Source organism: Centroberyx affinis, unplaced genomic scaffold, assembly GCF_046629955.1.
Source record: "Centroberyx affinis isolate AG114_WGS23_722 - 3 ecotype Tasmania unplaced genomic scaffold, CSIRO-AGI_Caff_v1 ptg003165l_1, whole genome shotgun sequence".
Lineage (NCBI taxonomy): Eukaryota > Metazoa > Chordata > Actinopteri > Beryciformes > Berycidae > Centroberyx > Centroberyx affinis.
Window position 1 is genome coordinate 77754 of NW_027281218.1, and position 12247 is coordinate 90000.

General features: G+C 42.2%; 1 protein-coding gene across 1 annotated transcript in view; it reads right to left on the reverse strand.

The window, feature by feature from the left end:
- LOC139659936 (rap guanine nucleotide exchange factor 2-like) overlaps window positions 1–7214 on the reverse strand; it is a 67848-nt gene extending 60634 nt beyond the window's left edge. The window contains exon 1 of the mRNA XM_071537958.1: window positions 7148–7214. Within this exon, the coding sequence (XP_071394059.1) occupies window positions 7148–7167 (20 nt within the window). The 5' untranslated portion in view covers window positions 7168–7214. The remainder of the gene's footprint in view (window positions 1–7147) is intronic.
- Window positions 7215–12247: the final 5033 nt, after the last annotated feature.

Here is a 12247-nt window from a genome sequence, read left to right on the forward strand (position 1 = left end):
TCTTTCCTGCTCACTGTACACTGACAGGCTGCTGGCTGACAAACTGAAAGTCACAGTTGATAAGAAGGCAAGAGCTAAATGCTTGCGCTGCTATGTAACTATGCTATAACAGAGTACAGCACTGTACGATGGTTATCATTATCATGCTTTACGTGCCACCATGCTAGCCCATATTAGCTTTGTGTAGGGGTTGAAATTAACTGAATGAACATTTCCAGAATTTTGCATATCCATTTGGGAAAAAACCATTACGTGAAATGACTCATTCAGTATTTCTAAACTACAGAGAATCCAGTCTGTGAAAAATGAAATGACCAAATTATCGTTTTGATGACAAAGGAGCTACCCAATATACTTTAAAAAGTTCCTAAATTTGTTCCAAAATTTGTTATCAGACACCTTCCGTGAGAAGGTGTGGACAGGTGGCAGACATCTCATTTCGGAGTTAAACCCTTCAACTCTCTCTCTGTCTGCTGACTGACATCTCCCCTGCTCCGCTGGCCTCGCATTCCCCTGTTATACAACAAGCCTGGGCGTCTGGAATGTCATTCCACATGCATCACCAGCCTTTCACTCCATTCGCCCTGCAGCCCCCCGCCAAAGCCTGAGATCCATCCAGCCGTCTGACTGAACCAGCCCAATCCCTAATCTGCACCCCTGGTCTGGGGGAACTGCTGGGGAAGAGGGGGGTGGGAGAGGAGAGGGGAGGGGAGGGGTGGAGGGGGGTCTCCACTCCACGCTAAGCCCTTTAACTGAGTAACTGGCAAGAGGGCACGCTGGCTTTTTTTAACCCACCGAACCCTTAAGCAGGACAAAGATTAAACTCCCTGGTTATGCAAGACTTTAGACAGAGCAGGGAGAGGAAGGGAAGGAGAGGTCACGGGAGGAGGATGAGGGGGGGGTCTCTGCTCTGTGTGTACGTATGTGTGTGTGTCTGTGTGTCTGTGTGTGTGTGTGTGTGTGTGAGGGGGGGGGGGGTGTGACTGGCCGTGACTGCTTAGTCAATGAAAACACCACCCGGGCTTAAACAGTTAACTAACATCCCTCAGAGCAGAGGAGCAGCCAGACACAGTTGGATGATGAGAGCATGTCAGTGGGTGCCGACCATCAAGCCACTTCTCACCTTCCGAACACAAACAAAATTCCTTGGAGTAACACCATGGCTGCCCATGCCCACCCCCACACACACACACCCCCCGCTGTTCACTTCTTAAATAGAAACTGACACCGCTGACAAGAATTCATGAGTGACTCGTGACTTATGCTTCCCGAAATACAACTTCAGTGACATTGTAATATGGTGAAGAGAAGCGGGCATTGAACTATAGAACTTGCAGAGTAAGCTAGCCTCTTGAAAACTTTTTTCTAAGACGTATCAATCAATCATCCCACACGATTTTCTTACACATTCTCCACAGCGGGAGCTCCGCCTTTGTTTGTGTTTCAAAGCAACCAAACTGATGTCTAACCCCGAATATAAAAAAAAAAAAAAAACACACACCCCCTTTTCTTGGCAGCACACTCTGCACACTGACAAATCCAAAATAACATCAAAGTCATGCTTCACATTCCAGTAATCTTTCACACAGACTGGAATGCTTGAATTTTACCGAAACCAGCTCCCAGCTTGGAGACAAGTCAGCTTTTTAAATTACAACCACAACATGGGAGTTTCTAGGCTGGGTTTCACTCTGCCCTTCTCGGTGGAAGGAGTTAAGTGTCGCTGCAGTCGGGACACTTACCCCGGCACTCCAAAATGCTCCGAGAGTGACACTGCCACCTGATAAGATAAGAGGATCCTCCTTCTGAAATATCCTCCCCCCGTCAGTCCAAAGTGAATCCTACAACCATGTTCCCGGTCCTGAGACTTTGGTTCGGCTGCAGCATATCGCTCTGCGCACACCCCGGTGCTGCTGTCTGAGATTTGTGTGTGAGAAGGGGGGAGTGTGTGGCTGCGTGTGTGTGTGTGTGTGTGTGTGAGTGAGAGAATGTGTGGATCAGCTTCTGTCCTATGGCTCTGCCCCTTTCTCTCCCTCTCTCTGCCTCTCTCTCTCTCTCTCTCTGTGATGCGGAGAGCTAACTACAGCCAACATTCCAGCGTACGACTCACTTCCTGCTACAGAGTTACTAGTGAACGAGAGGGTGGGGTTTGTGTGTCTGTGTGTGTGATGGGTGGGGGGTAGGGTGGGGTGGAGGGGTGTAGACTCCCGCTCCTCCCTAGTCCTCCTCTCTTGCGTGGAGAACTTTAGTCATGAACTCTGCGACAGAGTGCTTCACAGGCAGAGACTCAAATAACAGATTACTGGCTGCAGCATTACACTGTCCATGCGTATTGCTGTTGTCAGACACAAAACATGAATTTCAAATGTAAAAAAATGTTTTTTTCTAGAGGGAGGAAAATAATTCTCATTGACTCGTATGTATTTTTGGAATTATACAGCTGATTTTTAACAGGTTTCAAGGTCCCAAGTTGTCATGAAACTCACTCAACGCATGAATGACTGTGTAAACTGTCAATTCAGCTAGGAAAAAATCAAAATTGTTTTCGATGACAGGAGCAATAGTCACCTTCCAAGCAAGTTAGGTGACATTCACATGAGCATTTGTGATGCGTCTAAAAACAGACAATATCCCATATATTTCTGTGCATTATATGCGTTGACAGTTAACATGGATTGACGGAGCGCAGTGCATGAAAATATCGCAACCCAGTTCGTAAAAATAGTTGAAACTAGTTTAACTTTTGGCAGACTGCAGGTAAACGTCATCCGCTAACGGACTTCTTCAGCCAATGAAATTTGTACAGACTGCTTCAAAAGGTCTTGCGGTGCCTGCAACAACAGAATGTAGGTGGTTTCAATGAATACTTAGTCTGTGGATGTGACAGATGCCAAATGTCTCATGTGAACGTTGACTTAGTGTCTATCAGCTGCTATCTGACTATCATAGTAGGATTCAGAATTCAAAATTGATTCCTATGGAAAAAGCTTAAGCAGCACTCCTAAGAAATGAGCCATAGATGTATTTGCTGATTCTCAAGAAATGACTAAAGTTATCCTGTCCTGTTTCCCCCCCCAGTTTACTCATATAGTAGCAATACAGTTGAGGCTCCTTTGCAAACATGAACACAGTTTTCTGGGAAGTGCTGGCTCAGCTAGAGCTGTGGTTGAGGTTAACCAATATAAGGACTGACAACCAGGAAACTGTTGGATGGTGGACTAGAGGTAACCGGCTAACAGCAGTCTACTGACGATGATAATAAAAGGCATGCAAATCCAAATGGTGGGGGAAGTGAAACCAATACTGGGATAATAAAGTATATGTGATGGTGGAAGTTAACAGTTTCAGGCTGGCAATGGGTGAACTATATAGCAGGGTATTATTGAGTGACAGATAAAATAAACTTTTTGAAGGGTTTTATTCCAAAACACAAAACATATCCATTTTGTAACAAAAGATATTTCCATGTTCATTGCACAGTATTTGAAGAATGTTAATTATTCCATTTACTGAAATGTCTATTTTGGTATTAAGGTATCTAATAAATTAAATTGTGTTCCATAGTGAATTTTATCATTCACATTGTCATTGTACAAGTGCAAGTGTTTTGTCCATTACTCAAATGGTAGAGATCTCATTTTGGAATTAAACTCTATATTTGCAAATATTTTTGACAGAAAAAGTCTAGAATTGAACTTGCCACTTGTCAGTGGCTTCCCATGTCAAATAATAGACAGTGGATGTAAAAAAACAAAAGGTCACACTTGCTATATTCCAAACAAGAAAATGAAAGCTCGTACTATCCATTTGCCTTCATTACTTTTATATATACAGTATACTGTATATATACATCTCTGCACATTCTTGAACTCTGTGTCACCCGTTTATTAACATTTATTTGTTCGTTATTTATACTAAAACAAATGAGGGGTTGTATTTGCTTTCACACTGGCCCCGGGTTAAATAAGGCACAGAGCTCTAGATTCTTCACTTAATGACTGAGTCATTCATCTTCCCCTGGATCAGATCTCACTACGCCTACGAGGGAGGGAGAGGGAGAGAGGGAGAGAGGGAGAGAGAGAGAAAATGAGTGAGCGAGAAGGACATTGAGAGAATGATGGAAGCATATCAGGTTTTCAGCCTCGCTGCTGGTGTAGATATGAGCAGCCATTTCTGGGTAGAGCCTGCCTGAAACTCAATTCCACCATGTCTTTAAAAGCTCCAGGAAGTCCCACTGGACTCCATTCAGTTCCTCGTGTCACAACCAATTTCCCCTCCGAGGCATTTTGCCCTCGCCATCTCTCCTGTTTATGGACTAGGTGATGCAGTGCCAGGGGGCTGTGATTGGTTGCCTATGACCATATCACTGTTGTTAGACCAAAAAAATGGGTATCTGCAAAAAGGAAGTTTTTCAAGTAGGAAGAAAAAAGAAAATCTTCTGAAATCGACACCTATGATAGTGTTGAAATTATACAACAAGGGTTCAAAGGTTTCAAGGTCCTGCTGATTCTGAAAATCTCTCAACACAGAAAAAAACATCCAGACTTCAAATCCAAGTAAGGAAAGAAAAACACCAAAATCGCAACACCATGATATTTCTGTGAAAGCAGCAGCATGTACGTTTAAGCAGGAAGCATGAGTGTGATGTATTACAGAGTGACCTCAGACGGCCTCCAGTCAGATTGATGATGTCATTTATAGAGGCCGCGCAGTAACGTTCACAATTATTGCTATTACACACTATAAAAATCTTATCAATCACTCTCACTGGGAAGACAGCCATACCACTGCTGTCAAGGAAAAAGCCCATAACTGCAGATTTGGTTTTACTCCTTCTCCTACTTGAATTGAAAGCTTACATGTTCATTCAAGTGTTGGGTGAGTTTCATGACCCTTAAAACCTGTTAAAACCCAATTTGTATAATTTCAAAAATGCCTGGATGTCACTGAGGAAATAAGTGTTCTCGAAAGAGAAATAAATAAATAAACAAATGTGATTTCGGTCCTACGACAGCCATATACATAGAGGTTGCGGCAGAGGTTAACACTGTAATGCGTTTTTGCTGATAGCACTCCACAGGTCTATGCATTTCAATGAGGCTTAATACTTGCAAACTGAGCGCTGCTGACCGAACACTGTATCAAGATGCTATCAGCATATTCAGCATATAGAAGAAAGAAACTGAATTATTTACCGAAAGAGAAAAAATATAATTATATGATTCTGAATTTAGGCATTTTAGTGGACACATGCAAATGACGACTGAATGCTGAATTTATATTTATGTGTGGATACATACAGTATACATACAGTACATACATGTATATTTATGTATGTCTTGCCCTGTATGGTTTGAGGTCCTGACGCCCCGTTCCATTAGTGTTGGTATATAATTTGTTACCATGCAAGTTTTCCATATATTTCTGCACCAGTGTTACCAAGACAAATTCTTGCACATTAATTTTACTTTGTGATTTAAGTGATTCTGATTGAAACTGCTCACTGTGCAGTGCATGTTCATGTGGTGCAGAAGACAACAAGGCACTAATGTGCAGTGCAGTTTGCATCACTCTGAAACGAGTGAGCTAATGGTTAATCCCTGCAGGGTCTCGTGCAGCAAAGTGGATCCCTGCATTGGGCTTCCTTGCAACATACGCTTAGTAAACATTTTCAGAGTCCTCTCCTCCCCGGTGACTGCGGTCGTGCATTAACTTTAATCTGCCAGTATCCGCAAATCCCCCCTCTGCAACCCAGACACACTTTCACCTTGGAAAAAAAAATGGAAGAGGTTATATTTAAGACGGGGGCGGGGCGAGAGCCGGTCCTTGGCACATTTACGATACACTAGCGTTTTAAGCGCCTCCGACATTCATATGAACCCTGAGCATGAGTGACACCGACCCCGCTGGACGACTGGGCCATTTCTAAGCTGCCTAAAGTGACGGTGCAGAGCGCTGTGTGGCCGTAGGTGTGTTATATAAGCCTGCTGGATGAAAAGAGCATTGTTTTCAAGACGCCCACAGAGATGGCTCATGTAACACAGCCTCTTGCGAAATCACAGTTTTTTTAAATTGAGGCTAACATTTGGGTCTCGGCTTCAGAGGTGCTGATCTGTGCCGAGAGCTGATATAGAGAGTGGGTGGTGCTACTGGTGGGATGCCAGGATTTAATGTGGAGTCCTCTGGAGGTGTCCTAGGCCTAATTCAATCTAACATCTGTGATGAAGGGTGCCCACCTGATGCGCCCCCATGACCAACCCGCTCTCTATCATCCTTCTCTCTTCTAATATCCAAGCCAGGTTTCTATGTAGGCACATCCAAACTAACAGAACAAGGGATAGCCCCATCAAATCCTGTGTGAAGAGGCCTGTCATGAAACGTTTGGTGAGGGTGTAGAGAGACTTCAAGTGGTTACAGGGGACATCGCCATGCCACCATGCTGGAGGAGTGACAACAAAATAAGATTGTAACATTGTCGCCTCCAGTGTTGCCAACACTCTCCCAAGGAAAGTAGATTTTGGCTGCTCTAAAAGTCGCTAAAATTCACTAGATGACATCATGCATATGAATATATTTGCTACAGCCACCCGCTTTTAGCAGAGGGAAGGGGGATACACTGTGATCATCAGACCTATTTAGATTAACCAATTTGACGCCAAATACTTTGGGAGTCAACACATTAACATTTTTCCAATGGTCGGAAAAAGGTGCTAGATTTGTCACTAGTCACTTTTTAGAAAAAAATTCACCAGGGGGCCCGAAAAGTCACAAAACAAAGAAAATGGGGTATTTCTTTGTGTTGTAATGGAGGGAGAGGTGATAATGTTAAAACCTTTCCCTTTGAGAAATCCAACATGCTCCCTGTAACCATGACTGGCCACTCTCCAAACAGTCAGTGAAAGGCCTCTTTTGGTAAAAGAAGTGCTACCGTTTAATCCTGTGGACTTGAGCAAGCTGATCAGAAAAAAAAAATCTTTTTAAAATAGAATAAATTAAAGTTGGCCCTCGATTGCCAGTCCTGGATCAGCCTTTTATCTTCTTTTGTAATTGCTCTAAATAGGCTTTGAGGGGGGGAAAGCTGCTCGCGTTTTAGTGCCAAGATCAGCCGTCAACCCGCACCCCGGAGCGAAATGGCTGATGATCCTACCTGCTTCTGGGCAGGAACATGGACTCCTTGATGAAGACGGAGCCAGACAGCAGGATGTACCAGCAGCTTCCAATGTCGTCAGGGCTGGAAGAAAAAGAGAAAATCCCCCCAAATTAGTGGAAAATACAGTGTGAAAACTGTACTGAGACTACCAAATTACAAATATCCACTAGGTGAATTCTCAAAAGTATCTACCTTGGCAGGAAATATTTGAGGACTTTCATTCCAAAGTGACATATCTGCCATTTAAAAGTGACACAATTGATAGCACAAAATTACAAATTTTAGAAATTATACTATCTTTTACAGGACAGTAAACTAATCTCATCATTTGATAACAAAATACTCTTGCAGTCTGGATCCTCTATATTTTTGAGTTGCAGAATGATGAACCTCAGGTAATGATATATTTTTAATGGATATACTGTATTTTAGAAATAAAGCCACGTGCTAGACACTGAGGGACAGCTAGCAGAAGAATGAGCCAAGATTATTTGCATTCCCTTTCATGTAAATGTGGTGCTATATTTGGCACAATGCCAAATATAGCTTCTTGAATTTAAAAGAGAAAGGGAGAAAAAAATAAGAGAAAGAGAGAGAGAGCATATAAGATACTATGAATGAACTGATGAATCACTTCTCGCCCACCCACACCCAAAACATAGCAGACAGGCTAAACTCAAACTGACCCCTGGATGATGCAGCCGGCTGTCAAGTCCTTACAACACTTACAACACGTCACACACACACACACACACACACTACTACTGTCACACTTAAGAGATGCTGAGTTGGCATTTCAGATTCAATTAAAGACACGTTTGCAGTTTAAAGCAGTTAGAGGCGATAGCAGTGACCCATGAGCCTCATTAAGGAACATCAAACAGTATATGGGAAGGATTCACCAACAAATAAACAACTCATCAAAGATGCATTTCAGGTAACTCATGATGTCACATAGTTTACTGACAGGAAAGAGGAAGCAGAAAGCCACATGAGGAAGTAGTCTCTTTACACAGAATACTGACACCTTCTTTTTTTAAGTGCCGGGAATCTGACAGGACTGCAAGCCGAAGTTTTGGCCCCGGACAAAAATAGACACGTCGGTAAACAACACTGGTTTCACTTTGCTCCAGTTCTTCTTCTTAATACTAGGGCTACACAATTATGCCAAAAATGATAGTCGTGATTATTTTGCAGTGACACTGTGATCACAATTATTAATCGCAATAATTAGTCTGAATTTGGTGATTTTGTACCTTATTTCAGCATTCTGACTATTTTCAAATACAGCAGACATTCTAAATTAAGTGTTTCAATGTTTTTAAAACACCAATTTTTGACCAATATTAACTGACAAAATTGTGATATGCAATTATACATGATTAATTATGCAGTTGTACTTGCTACATATCTCATATAAGCTTTAAAGAGATTACGTTACATTATTCTTGTCATTCCTTAAAAACATTATAACAGCTGATGTATTTGCAGGTTTATCGTCAATCCATATCACTTATGCTTCACCTGAAAGTGCACAACCTTTACTTTGTTTAGCGATGAATACACAGCATCAGCTATCTGAAAACTCAAATGGATATGTTTCTTTGTCTGAAGGATCCAACTGTGTGTTCACCAGCCAGTGCTTTGAAATGCCACTTAAGCACAGTAGATGAATGTGTGCTTATCATGCTGAATCCAAGCCTTCTACTTATAACTGCTCAAGTGTTAATAAGGCAGCAGCTTGGGTGATTATCGCTGAACATTTTCACCTGCTCTAAGAGAGACTTGTTAATTGAAGCCAGGGGGAGAGAGGCACAAAAAAAAAAAGAAAAATCAATGGCCAATCAGACATGGGCAAGGTGGGACTGGGTTTTGCTTACAGAAATGTAAGGGATGGGTGCACATATTCTACCTCCACCCCCACACAGACACATATATTCACAGCCAGCCTCTCTGTGCTGACAGAGTTTTTTTTTTTTTTAATCATGGAGAACAAAGTCTCCCCTCTCTTCCCTCCCTCCTTCTCTCCACACTTTCGTTGCAGAACTAATGAGGCTGTAGACAGCACACCCTACTGACACAGCGCAAAATCTCTCTCCCTCTCTACTCTACCCTACCAACATCATCCTTTCCCCTCTTTCCCTTTTCCTCCACTGATCTCCATCCCTCTCCCTCCTCAGTCTCCACCTCTCCCTCTACACTGGTTCTACCCACCCACTCCCCCCACCCCCTTCTTCACTGTTCCTCCTTGCATTTTGGAGCAAATGAAATGCTCAATTATTAATTGCTGGCACGCAGATGCACTGAGCGAGGGGAGCGCCTCGCATGGAGGAGGAGGAGGAGGAGAGAGGAGAGAGGAAGAGAAGATACAACACAAAAAAAAGTAGGAGATAGGAGAGTCTTATGCGCCACGACAGCTTGACTGAACTGGGTCACGCGTACTGGAAGCGATCGTCAAGCGCTCGACATCATCCTCTAAACCCCCCCCGCCACCACTCCCACCCCCCTCCGGGAAGCCTTTCACAGCGGGGAATCAGGTTATACGAGTGCCGTGGAGGCGGTGGGAGGGAGGGGGTGTGTTGGAAGCAGGGGTGAGGGGGTTGGGAGGGGGGGGGTTCGGGGTTAGCATCAAAAATGTTGTGAGGTGTGCCTCTACCCTTATGAAATGAATGAATTTTGAATGAGTTTCATTCAAAAATGAGATATAATGCCCCCATTTGAAAATGTGACAATGGTTCATATTTGGTAGGGATGGATGATATATCAAAATTCAATATATCACTATACAAAAACGTGACAATATGTATCGTGGGGCAGAAAAATGAATTGCGATATTAGCTACCTTTTATTCCGCTGCAGTAATCACAAATGAGTTTTTTTACATTTGAGCAAGCCAATGCCATCGCTAGAAAGATCTGTGGCTCAGAAATAAACATAATTCTGCACAGTCGCACTTTGTTGTCATTGAACTTTTATTTATTGCATTGCATCGTGGTTGTATCGAATCGTGAATCCCATATCGTGTATGGAATCGTATCGTGAGATAAGCAGATCGTCCCATCCCTAGTATTTGCCGATTGGTGAAGTTATGAGGTAGCTTGAAACCTTTAATTACAAATTAGAAACTTTTACAGAATGTAGTCATATATATCTTTTATGGATACTGAGTAATGATGATTGAGTAACATTGTTTTTCAAAAATGGGTGCATAGTGGTTTGAAATGACAGCTTTTAAATAAAAATTGAGTGTGTGGAAAGGGATGGTGGGATGACAGGATTGCCAAAACAAAGGGGGCGTATCTACTGGGAGGGACATTCTGTAGCCGAAAATAAATAAACAACTAAAAATATGATTATTTTAAGTTGTTATTGTTGTTCTGCTTCTACCACCGAATCCCCATGACAATCTAAATGCCACAATGTCGCAGTGTAATGGTGAAATAAACCATTCACACAACTTTCCCAACAGTCCATCTTTCACAATATAGCTCCCCCAAAGTGTCTGCACTGGCACAAGGACAGCATGGCACTGTTATTGTTTAACTTCATGTACAATTATCTTTTATAAAAATGTTTTGCTGAAAATTACCAAGATGTGGACACAGCTTTTTCTACATTATTTATTTTCCAGGGATTCAAAAAAATGTAAAAAAAACAAAACAAAAAAAAATGGGAGAGGCTGGGAGAGGACTGAGAGTTTAATGCTTAGGATTTGGTCAGCTTGAATAAAATGAATGATTTTTGACCTGTAGACCTGCACAGCATCAGAATATTTTATTAGAAAAGTTGTCTGAAACCCCCTCCTTTCGTAGAAAAATCTTCAATCTCTTGCAATTCGGTAATGGCAGTAGCTGTTGTTGCCATTTTGTTGTTTTTCTTGTTCAGCCGTAGCCGACACTTGTCACATGACTCAAAACATGCCCATACTGTTACATAAGACCCCTACTGTTCCTTAGGATGTGTTGTGTTTTCTGGTTCCATTTTCTCCCAGTGAGTTTCCCATCCACTCTGTGATGTTGTTGTTTCTAGAGGCGAGCCGCTGGGCTCCCAGATGATCTGGGTACCGGAGGGAATAGGAGCCGGGCGAGTGGGGACAACTTTCCGACAGCTGCCTGGGAGCGCTGCTCCCCCTGACCCTCAGCCGGGGATCGGGATATCCCATTCAGCAAACTGCTCCTCACTAGTGTCACGATACCAGGATTTTGACTTCAATACCAATACCAAGATTAGTTTAAGATTTAAAGTTTAAGATGTAAAAATGTGATACTTCTACAATACCACGGCCAACAAGAAAAAACATCAAGTAATGTCACAGAACAACGACTGTGCTTTATTTTAACAAGTTGTTTTACTACACTCAACAGGGTTTTGATGTGACGATAAGCAAAATATTCCTATATTTCGCTCCGCACAACAGCTCTGTCAACCAATTTAGTTGGACTGGGATTCAGTTCAAGATGTAGTGAACTGTTTGACATTGTTGGCATGTTTTCGACTGCTGGAGTCCACTGTCAAGAGCCAGACTGTGGCTCTGTCCATTCAAATCATCCTACTTCTTCTTTTAATTATTCCAATCTACACATACTGGAGGTGACGTTGAAACTGAATTTGAGCTTGAAGAACACATCAGTATTGAACGTGTATAAAATTCAATACTGAATTCAAACTTTCACAATGGTATTGAACTAATATTGAAATTTTAGTTATTATGATAGCCCTATTCCTCACAGATGAACAAGAAAAAGAGGCTGATGTTTCCATAATGGTAGAAAATAAATGGACTTGGAACAACAGTTTCTCAAGTTGCTTACTTGAACTTATTTACCTCCATATCATGAAGTACACTATAGGCAGCATACATAGCACCTCTAATTCACCCACTGATATGGACACAACTGTCAATCAGGCACTGACTTTTCCATTCCTTATAATAAAAAGGAAAATAATAAAATAAGAAATGTACTATATTAAATGGAATACTTACAAGTAACAGTACTGTTGCAACATAAAAACAGCAAAAACACAGTTTTCAGTTGTGTCTTACATGAGGATACAGACAAACTGTAAGTAAGTGGACCACCCAGGCCAGAGTAGGGG